This window comes from Sinohyriopsis cumingii, chromosome 15 (assembly GCF_028554795.1).
Source record: "Sinohyriopsis cumingii isolate HCF-2022 chromosome 15, ASM2855479v2, whole genome shotgun sequence".
NCBI classification, from domain to species: Eukaryota; Metazoa; Mollusca; class Bivalvia; order Unionida; family Unionidae; genus Sinohyriopsis; species Sinohyriopsis cumingii.
The window spans coordinates 30,113,419-30,133,068 of record NC_142975.1 but is presented as its reverse complement, the minus strand read 5'-3'; the positions used below and the strand labels follow the sequence as shown (position 1 = coordinate 30,133,068).

Here is a 19,650-nt window from a genome sequence, read left to right as displayed (position 1 = left end):
TTACAAAAATGACCCCTAAGCTGTATGTAGTACAATGAAATTTGGCAACAATATTTTTTTGTTTGTTCTGGTTTTGCCTTAGGAAAAACTCCATATAGTGCATATTATGAGTAAGTCGATTGGTCCAGTGCTGTTGGTGAAGTTAAGAAAAGTATCATGAATGGTATAATGGATTCATACATCACAAACAACATTATTTTCAAGGACTTATCCCCAAATAAAATACAAAAATCAGAGATATGTAGAGACATTGCAAAGTCCCTTTGTTTTTGATGAGTATCATCAATCATGTTCAGTCATGGTTCTCAAGGTCCATACTATTGCTGCTTTTAAAACATCATCATTTGCTGCACAATTGTCAATAACATTCAAAGGCAGACCAGTTGCTGATGACAGTGTTGGTGGGAGTAATGTTAATCTGCACTCAAGACAGTTGGAAAAGTTCCAGAAGTCTTATTTTCCACCACAGTCCCATAAAATGAAAATAGTGTGACAGCAAACAAACTTGAATTTTTCTTTATTCCACCACAGTTCCATATAATGAATGCAATGTGACAGCAGACAAATTTGCAGTTTTCTTGACTTACTCAATTTTTAAATATACCTTGACAGCACTCTTTCTTGCTGGAAATATTCAATATCTTGTCACAAGCCTTACAAGTCACCTGATTTTTGTCTCCCTTAAATGCCTCCACCCAACCACTATGAGGGAAATGTTCCCACTTGCCATTGTGAATACAGTTCATTGTAGGTCAAGTGTGAGCTAAGTACACCCATCTGCACCACTGGTCTGACTACAATACCATCCAGAAATAATCCCAGGATTGTATTCATCCCTTGTCACGAAATAAGGGGATGTAGATATAAATGGGGGGATGGACACAGTCAATATTTACCTTACACTTAATTGTCTGTCTCTCTTTCTGCTCTACTTTGTTAGGGTATATCATTCAGAATCTTCAAATGATGTCGCCTCAAGTTGTATAAAATTAAAACAGCTGATTTCTGATGTAAAAGGGTTAATTTTCCCACAACTTCTGCATAAATCACAGAACTAAGCAATACGTACCTGTCACTATTGCTTAGCTATCTATTTTCCTGCCAAAAATATAAAGTCCGTATGATGTGAATACATCCTCCCAGAGTGGAGAAAAAGTCAGTATGACCCTTTGACTTTTTGCACACCACTCTGCCACATGGTCTTGCGCAGAAGGTAGATGTACATATAAATCATCTTTTCACAGATGACAATCAAGCAAGATATCAGAGCAGGGTAGGAGGAGGGTAATCGGCAATAGCGATATTTAAGTACTGCATAATTAAAATTAGTTTTACCCCACCCCAAAACTACATTTTAATAGCAGCAATTACTTATTCTGTCGCTATTGCTTACCTGAATTTGTCAGTAAGGTGAGTAGGCTGATGTCAAAACGATCAAAAACAGAAAAATAAATGTACTCACCATAGAGGAAAAGGTCCAATTCTACAGAATATTCGTGTCTCTCTGAGAAACATGCTGTGTCATAACAATGGGACCCAGAGATAAAATGCTTGTGCTCTGTTGTGCTAATGAGTGGAGGAAAAGGTATTATGGGAGCACCAAAAAGATGCTATTAATATCCTCCTGAGAGGAACAATTAAAGTAGGCCCATGAGGTAGAAACGGCTCAAACCTCATGGGCTTTAAGTTTCATAAAGATGAGGTCTCGATCGGTGTGAGACTTGTATGCTCATTTGATTGTCTTGACAATCGAACAGGAGACAGTGGCAGCTGATATGTCTACAGAGCCCTTAATAGTGAGAAAGAGATGTTTCCAACCCTTTCTTTTTGCTTTGGAGACATTAAGATAGAAGGGAAGAGCATGCATGGGGCATCAAAGTCTATCTTGATCATCCCCTGCGTATATTTTACTGAGACTGGGAATTTCTGTGGGTAAGTGGGCTAGTGAAGGTAACTGTTTTTTTGCAAGAAATCCAGGTTGGCAGAAAAGTGAAACAGAGTCATAGTTCCCATTAAACCTAAGACAGCCAGAGCCAATGGTCAAGGCATGAATTTCACTTCTTCATCTCACTGAGGCAAGGGTGAGAAGGAACACAATTTTGAGTGCAAGATCCAAAAAGGAAGCTTCACTCAATCATTCATAAGGTATTTTGGTTATTGACCAAAGAACACAGGATAGACTCCATCTAGGCACAAGGGAGCGTGAGACAGGTCTCTGAAGCTCAAAAAACTTTACAAGATCGGCAAGATGCAGATCTGTACTGATGTCTGTGCCCTGCAAGAATTTAAGAGTGTTGGAGATGGCAGCTTGATAGCCTTTGATAGTGGATACTAAACATCTTTTGGTCTGAAAGAGGAACAAAAGGAAATCAGCAATGGAAGTTACAGAAGGGCAGATAGGATCAACGTGTTTCCTACTGCACCAATCACAGATGATTCTCCACCTGGCATCTTAAACTTTTGATTTAGAAGCTCTCCTGGCTTTAATGATGCAACTGGTGACTCTCTCCGAAAACTTGTTCTGGCATAGAGATCATTTGAGATGAGCCAGGTGTGAAGGTGGAGAATGTCTGGGCTGTTGTGGAAAAGGGATCCAGGTGCTGCAACAGATACTTCCTGTGTGGTACAGACCTGGGATGATGCATCTAGAGGTCCAGGGGATTGTTAAATCATGGCCATTGGGGCCACAATAAGGCAATGAGAATGATCTGAGCAGTGGAAGTTTGGACTCTTTGCAGAACATGTGGTAGCAGTCGGAAAGGTGGGAAGACATGTGTGAATAGGCGATCCCACTGGAAGCTGAATGCATCAACTGCCCATGCTTTCTGATCCGGGACAGGAGACATGTAAAAGGGAAGTTTGTTGTTGAACTTGGTCGCAAATAGGTCCACTAGAGATCATCCCCAAAGGGAAAACAGGGACTCTGTTACCTAGTAGTGAAGAGACCATTCTGTGAGGAAAACTCAGTTTGTTCTGGCCAGGCTGTCCTCTAACACGTTCATCTTGCCCGGAATGTGGCAAATTTGGATTGTGACAATCTCCGAGGCTGCCCAGAAGAAAGGGTTCCAGACCTCCACGCAAAGAGTAGGGGCATGTGAGCCTCCTTGACGTCGCAGACAGGCTATGAGACATGTTGTCTGAGGAGACCATGACACATCAGTCCCTTATTAGATCGATGCACCCCTGCAATGCTAGAAATACTGCTCTCATTTCTAGGTTGTTGATGTGGAGAGAAAATTTGGTCTGAGTCCAGGAACCACAGAGAATTATGCCTTCCAGCTCTAAATGGTATCCCCAGCCTGAATCTGATGCATCTGTGAACAGATAGGAATGGGGATCGGGTGCATGCATGGGAACTCCCATCAAGAATCTGTCATGAGTCATCCACCAAAGCAAATAGTGGTGAAAAACTGGTCTAGAGGGATCGGGGTTGATAAAGAATCTAAGTGAGGTTTCCACCTTGGCAGAAGGAGGTACTGTAGAGGATGCATGTAAAGACATCCTAAAGGAAACAATCTGGCAGAGGTTTTCAAGCTTACGAGTAGGGGCAGATAAAGGCGAGCGGATAAAATGGTTTTTGCTTGTAGTGTCTCTAGGAGAGCCAGGATCTGATATACCCAGTCCAGGGGAACCAGGACCATGTTTTGGTTTGTAAGGAAGTTCATCCCCATGTTGACAAAGGTAGGAAAGGAAGGTGGGTTAGAAAACTTCCTCTTCCTCTGCGGCGACCTGGGTGCCATGAACCTGATGAGGGACGAGGTGGTCTATCAAGAATTTTGTGGATCGGACTGGGGTTGTGCCTGCTTGAAAAATATGGCAGACAGTCCCTGACGACAATTTGCCTGACCTCGTTTCCTGGTCAAATGTGAAGGACCAGAAGTGGAAGCAAAAGATCGATGTTGGTGATCAAGTAAGTCTTGAGAGGCCACAGTTGGAATGAGGCCCACAAAGGTCTTGACTTCTAGAGGAGCAGCCCTTAGAAGGTCTTTAGGGTGGTTAAGCAAGACCTTCGACAAGCTCAATGCAGCATCATGGCGGATGTGCTTGAAATTCTGCCCATAATGTCATGGCAACAGATAGTGCATGCAAGGATGTTTTAACCACAGCCTCCAGTACACGTAATGCAGCTGGATTCCAGGAGGTCTCTCTCAGCATACTAAAGGAAGTAACTGAGAAAAGGTCAGCATAAGAGGCTATAGTTACAAGTAACCAGGTGTTCTGTTCCATGGCATCAATTGTTTTGATCGGAAGGCATGCCCTGGATCCCGAAGAAATACCAACTTTGGCCACATCAGCATCAAAAGAAGGAGGTTGAATAGGCCTATTCAGGAAATGTACCTGATAGCTTGAAGAAGAGATCAGGGGTCTCAATGTAGGGGAAACAGATCACCCTCTACGTTGTCAAGCAATATTTTGGCCTTGTGAAAACGTCCCAGATATTTCCTCAATCGTAGGTGAATGTGGGAGAAGTAAGAGGTCTGGTTGAGATGGTACCCACAGAGATCTTTTCCAAACTGGAAAGGATCTTTTTGGATTGTGTGTCGGATGGTTTGGGGCACAAGTAGGGGGCTGGGTAACAAATGGTAAACCTTGTTTTTACTGCTTAATGAAAGGACTAGACCTCCTCTTCTTCCTCGTCCACCCGAGATGAGGGAGTGGGCCTGAGAGAAGTTGTCATTGCCACAGCTTCTGTCTGAAACTCTGTCTCAAACTCACTGGAGTCAACGAGGATGGAGAGAGAGCATCGTCATCCTCATAGTCAAGGTCGCTCTGAGTTTGCGAGTGGCTGGGCATCACTAAGTCCCTTGATGAAGGGGGCATAGGAGTACTATGTGTCGCATTCCCTGGTTGATCAGGAGGTGCAGAGGGGAGATGAGTAGGTCTATCTACCCTCGAAGACTTAACACTTGTATCCTTCCGAAAGGAAACCACTTGGTGAAGTGATGGTGGAACACAAATCGCAGCATCGCTTTGATTGGTATGGCAAGGTCTAGCAGTCCATAGGGGCATAACAGAATGAGGTCAGCGAGGTGTCAAGCCCCACATCCCATAAGGGTTCATAGGTATAACTGGGTGGGGGACACCAGAACAGTCCCAATCCCTAGCCTCAATCCTGTGTATGGATTGTAAATCCTTCACAGGGCAGGATGGTGGAGGGGGGAGCTCGGTCCTGGCCCTTTCCCATACTGTGAGGTCGATGACTAATAGATGGAGAAGACATCATCTTCACTCTGTTCATTCCGGAAGGCGACAACACGTTGCCAAAGGCATAATACATATTGCAGTTCTGAACCTCCCTGATGGGATGGAGCAACCCACTAATGTGGTGCTCAACCCATGGTCGCAGTGTTCTACTTCCCCAACAGGAAGGAGCAACCTGCTACATGAAGTGTGAAAGCTGTTAGGGACGTGAGAACTTTCTGTCATCTCTCTACAGGACGAAGTTAACAGATTCTTGAAAGTCAAGAACCTCCTTCTGGTGGGGCTTCAACAACCATTGAAGATGTTTGTCCTGGAAGAAAAACCAGAAAATTAGGATGAAGAAGAGGGAATGTTCTTCCGTCTTTGATAGATATGCCTGGAATCTACTACATTATTTCTGAGCGCACCTAGAGCACTTGATACAAGCTGCATGTGTATCTAATGAGGCCTTCTTTTTATAGCCATACTGCCCACAGACTATTCTGCTGACTTTTCTTTTCTTTTTGTAGTGGTGTGATCCCTTGTTGTTGCGAAACTCAACTTAACACAAATAAACAAAAGATGAAAATTATCACTGAAGTATTTCCTTATTTATTGAAAGAAACAAGATATTCCAATTCTGATTATTTTTTTTTATTAAGGTAACATGAAAATACATGAATGTCACCACAAGCTTTATTCTAAGTTGTAACTATTTTATTGAGTTGAAAATAAAAAAAATGGAGGAAACGATGTTCTCAACATTTGAGCGGGGCCTGTTATTGTTCCTAGAACATATGGACTTACCCATACCATTCAGTTAATATTTAAAGTAAAAGTTCTAAGGGGGAAAAATAAAAAGCTACAATATGGATTTTAGAAACAAAGGACAGTAGCATAAACACAGTAGAGAAGGAGAGACAACTAACTGTGGTATATTAGCTGTCACAGGCATTAATTTTCTCAGTCACAGTGGCTTCAGACATCTCTATACAGCATGGGGTCCATGAAAAGAATGACACATAGGTACATCTACCTTCTGCAGAAGAGTAGTGTGCAAAAGGTCAAAAGATCAAAGTGTCATACTGACTTTTTCTCCAGTCTGGGGAGATGTATTCACATCATACGGATGGTATAATTTTGGCATGTAAATAGGTAGCTAAGCAATAACGACAGGATAAGTAATTGCTGCTATTGAAATAACATTTTAGCAATATGGTCTTGATAGTACTGATGAAATTCAAGTAAGTTTTGAAGAAATTCAAGTGCTTTTGTTTTAGAACTTTAGGACATTTCATAAACAAAACCCACTTTTTTGAAATTCAATTACTTTTCATTGGTTATGTAAACCCTGGTAAAGTATTCCTACACCCCATATATAGGAGTCCTATATGTAGATATTAAAAGGGCATCGGGTACTTTGGAGATTAAAGACCAATGGTTTTGGGGCCCTAGTTAACCAAACTGTTTAAAGTGCTCACCTATACTGATCACTGCCATCTCACCTGTCTGTGTGGGTGCAAGCCTAAGTCTTGGCCAATGTGGATATCTGAGAAAGCTTGCTAGTAGCTTCCTGTAGGTTGGTAGTTCTTACTGGAGTAACTGGCCACCATGTATAGCCTATCCTGTACTGAGAAATAACATTAAACCAACACAACAAAACAACCACTGGATTTCATTAATGGTCAATGTATATGTATGTGGTCTTTAACATGGTTTGCAGAAACCATTTTTCTTATAAAATTAAAATATGACCTTTACCTTTGACCCCAAAATCTATAGGTACCTCCATCTGTGTCAATTGCAAGCCCTCCACAAACTCTGGTCAATGTATTCCATATAATCTAAAGTTTTCTAATTAATTTGTCATTTTTCTGTGACCTTTGATCTTCCTACACAAACGAAAAGGCTTCTTCCTTAAATGTAAGCCGTATATAGTGGAACCCCGCCATAACGCAATAATTGGGGTACAAAAAATTGAATCGCGTTAGTACCAGGGTCGTATCAATGCGGGCTTTTACAGCATTTTACTTTTTTCTGAGAACAACTCATTGGCACATATATGTGTATTTATGTCTAATGTGTATGATGAATAGGGTATCAGCACCGTTTACTATCGTGCCATCGTGGCATTCAGTTCATCTATAATGCATGTAATTCCATTGAAAAATTGCACACAGATTTACAATATTCAATCATTTTTTCCCAGATCATTGTGTCTGAATTCAACATCTAATATACAGCATGAACATACCATTTACTTGCCATCTGATATCGTACCGTCAGGGCTTGAAATTAATCCATAATATATGTAATTCCATTGCAAAAATGGCATACATATTTAAACTATTCAATAATTTTGTCACACATCATTATTTGTCTGAATTCAATGGGAAAAATTAACAGCAAAATTAGGTTAAGAAAGATGAAGCATGTGTACAGTTCATTACATTCCAGGGTCCATGAACAGTGTCTGTACAAGTTTCATACTGCTAAAATTTTCTCCTATGCATTTCCGTGTATATTGCTCCATTAATTAACACTTGTATGACTATTCATTTGAATGACTACAGCAAGAATAATTACCAATCAACACATGCTTTCAGTGTACATATAACTTTCACTTCAGATTTTGTGAATATCGAAAGAAACGTGTAAAAACTATTATATTAATCATTGCGCAAAGTGCAGAGAACGACTTGCGTTTGTTAACTTGCATTTCCATAATGGCAAAATATTTTTATAAAAAATAGGAAATTAATAACAGGTTCATAAACAAACACCATACCCATGTAAAACTCAAGAACTAAGTGCAATAGGCCAGCAATGGTCATGAGTCACTTTTATAAAAAAAATTTAAAGCTGAACGCATGTACAATTTCATATTATTTCAATTTCCAGCTAATAAAGTGGACATTATTTACTGGTCAACTGATTGCGTCTAATAACACCATCAAGCCCAGCAAACATGTTGGCGGCTTTTGCTTTTTTGATGTTTATTAAATTGGCTATTGTTTGAGCAATGATTGTATACAGAATTAATTGAAGACAATCACAAAGATGGCTTACTGGCTTTACTCATGGACCAGTAATAAGTAACATTTCCGATAATGTTTATTTTGGCATAACACTTCAAGAACCTAGTAAAATTCTTAAATTTCAGAAACTATGCCACGATTATATTATATTAAAATTCATACGCGAACTCTACCCCAAAATGACAATAAATGTTTTATACACTATTTCTTGTACTTAAAACATACAGTATGAGAAAAATACACATGCATGTATTTAAATTTCAGGAACCACACCATGATCATATTAAATTTGAATTCATATGCGATCTCTTCCCCATAATGATAATAATTTTTTTTATAAACTATTTCATGTACTTTGAACAACAAAATATTTTTTCATGTGCGAATGAATATAAAAAAAAATGGGAGCCATGCCACGTTATATCCGAGTTCATGTTTTAGCAGGGCGCTTAATAGCAGGGTTGCACTGTACAATCTTTGGTGAAGGTAAATGGTTGAGAACTTGAGGATTTGTGCAAAAACTATTTTCAGCCATAATGACTTAAATCTGTTGAACTTCTGATCTGATAATTGAGGGTTTTTTCCTTGTGCAAGCCATCAGCAATATTTGTCCATGACAGTAATGTAGAACTAACATTATTGTGCAGAAACCATTTTTCTTGCTTTGACCCCAATATGAAAAGGCTCCTCAGTTACTCTAGCTACTATTCACAAAGTTTGGTAAAGGTAAATCATGTAAAACTAAAATTATAGTGAATAAGATAAAAATAAAAAGATGGATATAGCCTTCTGAAAGAATTGTGGATGTTACAAAATTATATCATCCACATGTTGGTTGGCATGTAAGAATAACAGATGGTGACAGACACACGATGTACAATAAGCATGTGGAAAAAAATTATACTCAATAAGCATGTGCAATTCTAATGGTGAAATCAAGACATCTCCATAGACTGAAACAATGGAAACTAAACCAATATGTAGAATATTCCAAACTTACCTTCTTTTGTTAAGATATGTAGTATTTGGTAGGCTGTATGGGTTGATGATCATATTAAAAGGTGGCAAAGACAATGGCAACTGTGCTTCAGCTCTTAATTCAGCCTGATGGAGACTGTCCTCACTTTCCATAAAAAAATAACGGCTAATGATTGCAACCTTTAAAAAAACAGCAAAGCAACAAAAATTATCATAGAGGGCCAAATGTGAAGCAGAACAAGGAAACTTTGCATTTATTATATACCCATTATTATTTTATAGAATTTCTCTCAGTGAACAAGAGAATATACTTCAAAATATGTTTGTATGGCAGCCAGGACACCCAGAAATAAAAATGTGGGTGTTTATATATAAGATAAGATGTTGGTATAAATAAGTTTTACCATTGTTTATACAACAGAACTGGACAATTTCCATATGAATTATAAATTTCTGTTACAATTTATAAATTTTTGTTCTGCTATCTGAATGTAATCTATATGCCTTAGGCTTTTTAATCAATAATAAAAAAGTTTCAATATATAAAGAAAAAACCATTAGCAAAGAAATTTGTAAAAATTAGGTTGAGTGAGTTTAAAAGAAAGTTTGAAGATAAAAATGAAATTAAATTTTAAAAATTCAGCATTTGTTACTGGTTTCAAGCTTACAACCACTTATTTGGCAAGCATTAAACACAGAAAGAAAGACAAATGTAGGTGTTTATATATAAGATGACAAACTATTTGTAGTAGAAGCATGTGAAACAGGACTCACACTTCATCACACCAATGGGGGCCCCAAGTGGCCAAGTGGTCTAAAGCGCTCTCTGTTAAGGATCACTGCCATCTGTCTCTGTGGGTTTGAGTCTCAGATTCAGCCAATATGGGTATGTGAGAAAGCTTGCCAGTAGCTTCTCGTGGGTCAGTGGTTCTTTTCGGGTTTTCCCTCATCACACCAATGGGTGCCCCAAGTGGCCAAGTGGTCTAAAACGCTCTCCGTTACAGGTCACTGCCATCTGTCTGCGTGGGTTCGAGTCTCAGATTCAGCCAATGTAGGTATGTGAGAAAGCTTGCCTGTATCTTCTCGTGGGTCATTGGTTCTTTCCAGGGTTGTCCACCATTAATACTGGCCGCCATGTATAGCCTATCGTGTGCTGAAAAATGGCGTTAAACCCCACAACAACAACTGACAACAACAATCATCACACCAATGTATTCTTTTATTTAAGATGACAACGATTTCTTAAAACAAATGGACCATAATGATGCATACTAAAATAAACCTAATCTCTGACATAATTGTATTTACTCACAGCTATCAAAACAGACATGTTTTATGAAATTTCCCTGAATTTCAAATAAGAAACCATCCTAAAGTAAAAATCAAGTTAGTAGAAAGATCGCTTTATTCCTTGTTATTTCATTTTACAAGTCTCGCAACTGCAGTTCAATAACAATAGTTCCATGTGGGCTTGATACCACTCAGATAACTTTCACTATGCAGGCTTCTGTAGTGTTCTATGAGAATAAACATATGTAGCTATCACCCATACTTTGCATTATACTAATTTTATCTATTTCTATAGTCTGATAAAAATTCTTTCCAAAGATAAAGGCATAATTCATATGCAAATCCTCTAACTCTTTATCTAAGTCATTCATGATCTTAATGATATAAACCTATTTATGAAGTATTATTGAAACTGGATGAGAAATAGTCTCTAGGTTTATAGAAGCAACAACCTCTCTCATTCAGATGCAAGATCATCTCATTAGTATGCAAAGATCTTACTGATTATAAAATCTAACACCATAATAATATATATTTTTTTTACCAAGATGGAGTAAAATACGAAAAAATGCACTCTCCATGGTAACAAGCACAGCCTATACGATTTCATAAATATGCATTGATTCTACTATATCACTCATCCAGGTAATTGCTCAGTTCTCTCTTTATATATATACAGCACAATTTTCTCCTATTCACTACATGACATTTCACAATACCCCACATTGTAAAAGAACCCACCCATCCAATGGGAAATTAACTTAATTCTTCTAAGAACCCAACTGAATGACCGATTGAATGGGAAAGAACCCCAAACTTGTAAACAGGTTTTATTATTTGAAACTTGTCAACACCTATTGAGAGATCCTATGCAATCAACAGGCACTCTAAATATCTTCAAATGGAATACATAACTGTGTAAAAAATTAATTATGTAATATCATCTCTAAAGATAATCATTAAAATGTAGTCACAAACAAAAATTTAAAAAATACAGATATAGATCACAAAGCCCAAATATTTTTTTCCTAACCCAATTTTCAGTGAAAATGAAAAGAATTTCCAGGACTTAATAAACTAAATGATCTATCACAAGTTTTGACCCTGTTGATATTCTTATCAATAAAATGAACATTTATCAATGTGACAATTCAACAATTGATTCGTTTACATTATATCTAACAATGAGAAAACAGCTTTTCAAACAAAACAGCAGTTTTTCTAAAGAAGAAACAATCATATGTGGAGTACTATCCCCATGGCAACTGTATTTCATCTATCAAACTATTTGCAGATGATGCTTCTATCAGATTTGAAACAGTTAAAATCAGACCTATTGGTTTCCTTTCAGATAGAATTCATTAGAATAGATTCCTTGTCATTAAAGTAAACACAGACAAGATGTATTAACGATTACTGCCCAAGAAAAGACAGCAAAACAAGAAAATAACCATCTGCACCAGAATCTGAAGGTCAATGAATTTTGTCTACAATTGGTTACCCATGACAAAATCCTTAGGGTGATGGCTGACGACAAATTGAAACTGAACGAACAAATTCATGTTGAATGTCATAAAGTCAGTATATGGTTATAAAACAATTTAAGGCCAATTTTTGTAATCAACTAAACATGCTAAACTACTAATCTTATGGTTATAAAACAATATAAGGCCAATTTTTGTAATCAACTAAACATGCTAAACTACTGATCTTATTTGGGGGAAACAGATAAAAAGTAACATTTGCAAATTATTCTGCTTGCAAAAAAGAACTTGCACACTCATCGTAGGTAAATTGCTGAAAACACAATGCAATGAATGAAATTAAACTGTTAACAGTATGTAAACAAATATTTTTGAGACAGGATAAACATAGGCACAAAGTTTCAAACAGCATGGATCATTATATCTCAAAGAACTATTTAATTTAAGATCCATTTCATCTAACCACCTCTCCATTCCACAGCCAAATAAGGAACTCAATAGAAAAGTTTTCAATGTTAGGGCTCATTAATTCAAAACAGAATCCCAAATGATATTAGAGAAAGAGCAAACTAAAAAGAATTTTACTACAATCTAAATCAATGGACGAAAAGTTGAACCCATCTGATTTGACAAATGCATTATAATTTAATGTATAAATCCATACACCTTCCACTTCGTTGTCTATTTTTGTACTGTATATGCATATACCTAGTTGGAGCAATTCTGCTTATTATGTCCATATATTTAGCTTATTATCAATGTTTCTTCTGTTTTTTGTTTGAGTGAACTACGTACTATATATATTTTCATGTCTAGAAATTATAACCTGAGAAAGAAAAAACCTTGAAAGCTAACACTCTCTTAAGTTTGTAATTCCAGCCTTAACAAATAATTTCTTGTATATTTTAATCATTAACTCATTCGGCCCCAGAGGTTTTTGTCGTTTTTGCCTGAAATGCATGTAGGAAAGACATTTGGGGGGCTATTTCTGAATACACTGTAATACATCAGCTTTCAACAGATTTTCCACGAGACTAATGCCTAGTTGTATTAGAAACATCATTTTCTGTTGGTTATTTTGCTTGCACATGAGCAGAAGGGTAAAAGTTAGAGTTCTTCTTTTTTTTTGTTTTTGCTTAATGGACCCATCATTTTTGTATGGAGATCACTCTTTATTCCAAATGCCCACCTTATCCTAGTTTTTGCAAATGTTCACATGTCTGTGTGCAGTTCAGACTAGTCTGTTTGGGATCTGAGGCCAAAAGGTCTCAAATCTGGACACAAAATCACATTCTGACCATGAGCGACTTTTGGGTGAAAAAAAAATCGCATCCAAAAAATGAGATTTTTCCCTCTGTATTTTGTAGTGCAACTAGAACTACCAGATTATTTATCATTTTAGAACTATATCTGTCTGCTATTTTGTAATACCACCCACATTGGTGTATCTTAAATGACCTTGATGCTGTAGAGCTTGGAAATAGGGTACAGCCTCATCATGCCTACAGATGGGATTGGGGCCGAATCAGTTAAGATGGGGAGTGGGGACAAAACAAATCAGCTGAAACTGAAGCCAGTGTTGATATTTATGAGATGGAAAGTGCATTTCTGAAAGGAATTAAATATGGATAGTGTCACGAAATTGTGTAGGAGTTATATCAATATGTATATTGTCAAAAATGTACTTGGGTTTTCGTTGCCGCGTACAGCGTCACCCAAGGGTGGTATATTTTTTTTGGCTCTAGTTATTTCGAAATCCTGAGCGAAACTCAGACCATGCTGCACGAACATATTGACTGCAACTGGGAAACTAAGTACCTAGCTGCGCATATCTGTCACAGCTATTGTACATATAGAGCAAATTCTCTATAACCAAATCACATTACGCAGAGTCTTGTCAGGAAGCTTGCATGGGTGCTTCTCTGGCCATTTACAAGAGTGCGTGGAACCGGAGTTAACATCTTGGGCGTCAAATGGGTGCCATGATAGTTATAGTGTTCCATGTTATTTCCACAATTGCATTTCATAATTTCATTCATTCCTATTGTTATATCGTTATGTGAACGATCCATAGGTTCGTAATTTCATTTATTCCTATTGCTATATCGTTATATGAATGATCAATAGGTTCATATTTCATTCATTCCTGTCGTTATATGAACGATCGATAGGTTCATAATGTCATTCATTCCTATTGTTATGTCGTTATATGAACAATCGATAGGTTCATAATTTCATTCATTCCTATTATGTCGTTATATGAACGATCGATAGGTTCATAATGTCATTCATTCCTATTGTTATGTCATTATATGAATGATCGATAGGTTCATCATTTCATTCATTCCTATCTCAATATCGGTTTATGATCGATAGGTTCATAATTACACGTATTGCTATATCGTTATGTGAATGATCGATAGGTTATTAATTCATTCATCCCTACTGCTATATCGTTATGTGAATGATCGATAGGTTCATAATTTCATTCATTCCTATCGTTATATGAACGATCGATAGGTTCGTAATTTCATTCATTCCTATCGTTATATGAACGATCGATAGGTTCCTAATTTACACTGCTTTTCAATATCGTTTTATGAACGATACATTAAAATTTACCTGCTTTTCTAAATCGTTATTTGAACGATACATTCATAATTACATTCTTTTCTTAATTGTTATTTGAACGATACATTCAAGACTCTTTATATTGGGGTGTAGGTCATTTTTATTTTGTTGATCGGTGATAGGAATTCACGTTTTGTTTTGAAATTCCATTTGTTAAATTAATGTTTAGAGTTTTTCCTCGTTGAGCTAATTGTTGATAGTTCCATGTTAGGAACTTTATAATTTTCCTTATCTTTTTGTTTATAATGGTGTCAGATTTGTTAATATTTAAACTGTGTTTATAAATAAACATCTTGTAAACACAGTTGCTTTTGGTGTCTTCCCTAATCCAGTCCCAACCCGGCTTCATCCTGTGACAGATAGTCTCATACAGCACAGAAGAAAAATGTAAACTGGGTGAATCAAACTGAAGAGTTTAAGATTATATGTTTAAAAGTCATGCTATTTTCTGGTGTGCAGTCCCTCTCTCTCTGTCTCTCAAACTCACACACACTCACACATAAATGCTACAGATATTGTCAATCAAAAATACATAGGTCTAAGCTGTACATGGCCCTTCAATTTGTCATCTATTAAAGATACGCTTATGAAACAACATAACTGTTTCATTTTTTGTTTGTTTAAGAAGTGATTCTTCATTGACAGTTATCACAAGCAGACCTCTCAAGATTTAAAAAAGAGATTTGCTATCAGCTCTTGTCAAAACATATTGATTTAATTTTGGAGTTTAGAAAACTTTGTACATTGACAAGGCCTATAAAGAATGACTACTCTCTTTCCCTCTCTGTGTGAAACAAACTATTGATAAATATATTTATATGTCATTTCTAGTAAACATTAGGCAAAAGCTAAGAAACAACACCCTTTTCCTTTAATAGTGACTCTTGTACAGAAAGCTTGGACAAAGCAGTGCCACTCCTGAATTCCAACATTAGGAAATTAGGGTAAAAGTAATGAAACAATTAAAAGTAATGGTGTAATTTAATCATATGCCAATTTTTCCAGCATGAATTTTGCTTTGGTATATTGACAATGCAGTACAATGGTGACATGAATTACACTTGGGGTACTTGGACTATGCAGTACAATCGTGTCATGGATTACGCTTTAGGTACATGAACAATGCAGTACAATTATGGTATGAATTACACTTTGGGTACTTGGACTATGAAGTACAATGGTGTCATGGATTACACTTTGGGTACTTGGACTATGCAGTACAATGGTGTCATGGATTACATTTTGGGTACTTGGATTATGCAGTACAATGGTGTCATGGATTACATTTTGGGTACTTGGATTATGCAGTACAATGGTGACCTGAATTACACTGTGGGTACTTGGACTATGTAGTACAATGGCATCATGAATTACACTCTGGGTACTTGGACTATGCAGTACAAGGTGTCATGGATTACACTTTGGGTACATGGACTATGCAGTACAACTGTGGCATGAATTACACTTTGGGTACTTGGACTATATAGTACAATGGCATCATGAATTACACTCTGGGTACTTGGACTATGCAGTACAATGTGTCATGGATTACACTTTGGGTACATGGACTATGCAGTACAACTGTGGCATGAATTACACTTTGGGTACTTGGACTATGTAGTACAATGGCATCATGAATTACACTCTGGGTACTTGGACTATGCAGTACAAGGTGTCATGGATTACACTTTGGGTACATGGACTATGCAGTACAATCATGTCATGGATTACACTTTGGGTACTTTGACTATGCAGTACAATTGCGTCATGTATTACACTTTAGGTACTTGGACTATGCAGTACAATGAACACAGTTTATATACTGATTAAATGACCAAGGGTCAGTTTGTGTCTTTTAGGCAGAGAACTGGCTTCCGTCTTTTGACATATGCAAATAACAGATACAACTGATATTTAGCATGCATTCATCCATGGCTAGTAACTATGAGAATGACCTGTTTAATCATTTTAAAGAAATTTTAATGATGTTGTCTTTACTATACGTAAAATTTAATTATAATGATTTACCAGTTAATATTTTTACATTGACTTAAGTAAGAACTGAAAAAAAATTGCTGTGCAAACTTTTAAGGATCATAAAGTTTGCACAAACGTGACTATGTCTTTCAGTTCAAAATTCACTGAATGTAATAATGACAAAATGAGCTCTTGAAAATGATGTTGATCAGGAAATGTTTCCTCTAGCTGTCATATCTATGGTCATTTTTTTTATGAGGTCACTTTCCTCCTGGTATTTATCATTCAAGAAGTATTGGTCAAAGTGATCCTCTTTTCATTACCCATTCTTTTTATTCTAATCAAGGTGACAAAAGACAATCAATCATTGTTAACAGGAACAAGATCCTGAGATCTCCTGTATGTTGGCAAAACGTAAGCCACACAAATAACCAGTCTGTTATTGATTAAAGGTAAAATTTGATATCTGTAACTTTACAGCAAGTTATGCATGGATTAGGCAGCTTTGATAGATTTCATCAAATTCTGAAGAATCTGATTTGGTTGTATTTGTTTGGGATACCTGAATAGACTGAGATGAGGGTGTTTATTTGCTGTTGTTTGCTGTTTGGGAATAAGTTCAAGAATCATTTGGGTTTCATTTACAACACTTGGTATTCATTTGGAAATTCTTTGAGCGACTCAGTGATGCAAATTTGACAATGAATTTAGGTAAAAGTGAGTTTGCTGTCCTTGTGTTACATGTTTAAGACATAATGTGGACATAGTCAAGTTCAACCTATAGAAGTATAGGTCAGGGCTATCTCTGCATTCCCTTTGGGTATGGCTGGATATTATCAGAAATCTTGCTCAAATATCTTAAATATTTCCATTATAGCTGAACCTCCAACCAATTTCTTGAGTAAGAAAACCAAGTTTCATTGGTCTGAAAAATGTCCAGATGCTTTTGACAATTTATAGATTGTAAGGGTCATTTTGTAAATAACATATTACGTAGATAATTTGTGTCTATGATTACAGATTATATTTTAAGATAATTATTCTTCATAGATAAACATGTTTACCTGGATTTGAGTTCAGGACATTGGTTTTCCCTTTGGGAACTCCTAGTCAACCTGATGTTTGTAATATTCTTTACTAAAATTTAAGTGAAAGACCTGGCCTTATTTGCAACTCAGAATGTTCTGGAAATGAACTTTTGACCCTAATCCTGGTCCTCTTATTGTGTCTTAGATTTTATTATAAGGTTGTTTACATCAAAAGTATTTACTCCTATCTTAACATCTGAAGTGGAATCAGTCTTTGAGTTGTGTTCAGTTCATTTTTGACAGATTTGTTTAAATTATTCATTGGAATTACATTGTGCTAACTAATACTTTCAGACTAAATCACTATTTTGGGATTATTATGAATTCAATCAGAGGTATTTTACATTATAACATTGTGACTGATAGCACATTAACATTATTCCAGGCTATTAGTACATCAGCACATTCAAGATTAGAATTAATATGGTACACCACTGGAATTCATTCAGAATACTCTACACATTCGAACTTGATGGAACTTTTAGCACTATTTCAGAATTAATTGACAATATTTTAAGTGCATGTTAAATTTTCACTTTATATTCTAAGGAAATAAATTACATGTTAAATTTTGCTAAACTTGTTGGGTTTTGCTCTTTTCTTTTTATTTAGTTTAAAACCATAGAATCCTAACAACAAATAAAATCTTGAAGGTTCAAAAGTTGTACCTGTACATGGATAGAGGTCAATAATTTACATTTTCCCGACATAACACCGACTTTGAGGAATGGGGCAGTGCTATGACACACTAATTAGTTATGACACACTAATTAGTAAGTATATATAACTGATTCAAGTTTCATTATAATATTTTAAATTATTCGAAAGTTCTACTCAGGACAAGGATACAAATGACAGAATTGCATCTTTACTTCAATGACTTGGATCTGCAGCCGAGATATGGCTATAGCATTCGACACATCGTCTAGTCATGATACATACTTGGGCAAAGTTTCATGAAACTTTCTCAAACAATTACAAAGTGATAGGCCATACAAGCAAATGTTAATGGACAGATGGACAAAACCATAATATGTCCAGCCTGAGGCTGGTATAAAAAAATTAACACAGGGTACTTACAGCAGAAACTGGAGTTCCAAGTACTGGTGGATAAGGATCCATGACACACAGAAAGCCAACGTAGCCAGGTCGATTTCCATACACATCAAGTTTTATCAGTCCAGTCAAGCCCTTCAGCTGGACCTGAAAAAAGTCATTATGCACTAGGAAGCATTATCAAACTGCAAGTCTTGTAAGGCTGCATTTTACTTTAGAATACAATAAAACTTTGAGTTGGACCACCTGCACACAAAGAACAGCACACAGGGATGGCAAAATTCTTTGAGACCTTGTTCAGTAGTTTTCCATATACATACAAGAACACAAAAATCAATGTTACTGCTTAATATTGGTACAAGTCAACAATAACATATCAATGATGACATCACTACAGTATATATATAGCTTAAATGAAAAAGCTTTAAGCAAAAGAAACTGATTCGTAAAAAAATGTTTTGCTCATAATTTACAGGCATCATTTTTAACAAAATCCCAGGCATGAGATTCAACTAACTGATCTGAGATTGTTGTTGTTGTTGTTGTAGGGTTTAACGCCATTTTTCAGCACACGATAGGCAATACATGGTGGCCAGTATTAATGGTGAAGGAAGAACCCGGGAAAACCCCAGAAAGAACCACCAACCCACGAGAAGCTACTAGCTTTCACACATACCCACACTGGCTGAATCCGAGACTCAAACCCATGCAGACAGAGGTGAGATGGCAGTGATCCATAACGGAAAGCGCTTTAGACCACTCAGCCACTCGGGGCCCCAAGTGATCTGAGATGTAAACCAAGTGGAACTGAGATATAAATCAGGTGGAATTTTTGGCAAAATATGTAAATCAGCCATACCCTGAATTACACTTGAAATTAGCTTGATGCCTGAATAAATGCTTTAGCTATCTGCTTGGAAAAGAATA

General features: G+C 36.7%; 1 protein-coding gene across 1 annotated transcript in view; it reads right to left on the bottom strand.

Annotated features, from left to right (window-relative positions):
* Positions 1-19,650, bottom strand: part of LOC149781478 (uncharacterized) — a 430,415-nt gene that overhangs the window by 211,163 nt on the left and 199,602 nt on the right. The window contains exons 23-25 of the mRNA XM_089934971.1: positions 18,748-18,870; positions 9,220-9,377; positions 2,387-2,575 (exon numbers count right to left, since the gene is read on the bottom strand). Coding sequence (XP_089791097.1) covers positions 2,387-2,575; positions 9,220-9,377; positions 18,748-18,870 — 470 coding nt within the window. The remainder of the gene's footprint in view (positions 1-2,386; positions 2,576-9,219; positions 9,378-18,747; positions 18,871-19,650) is intronic.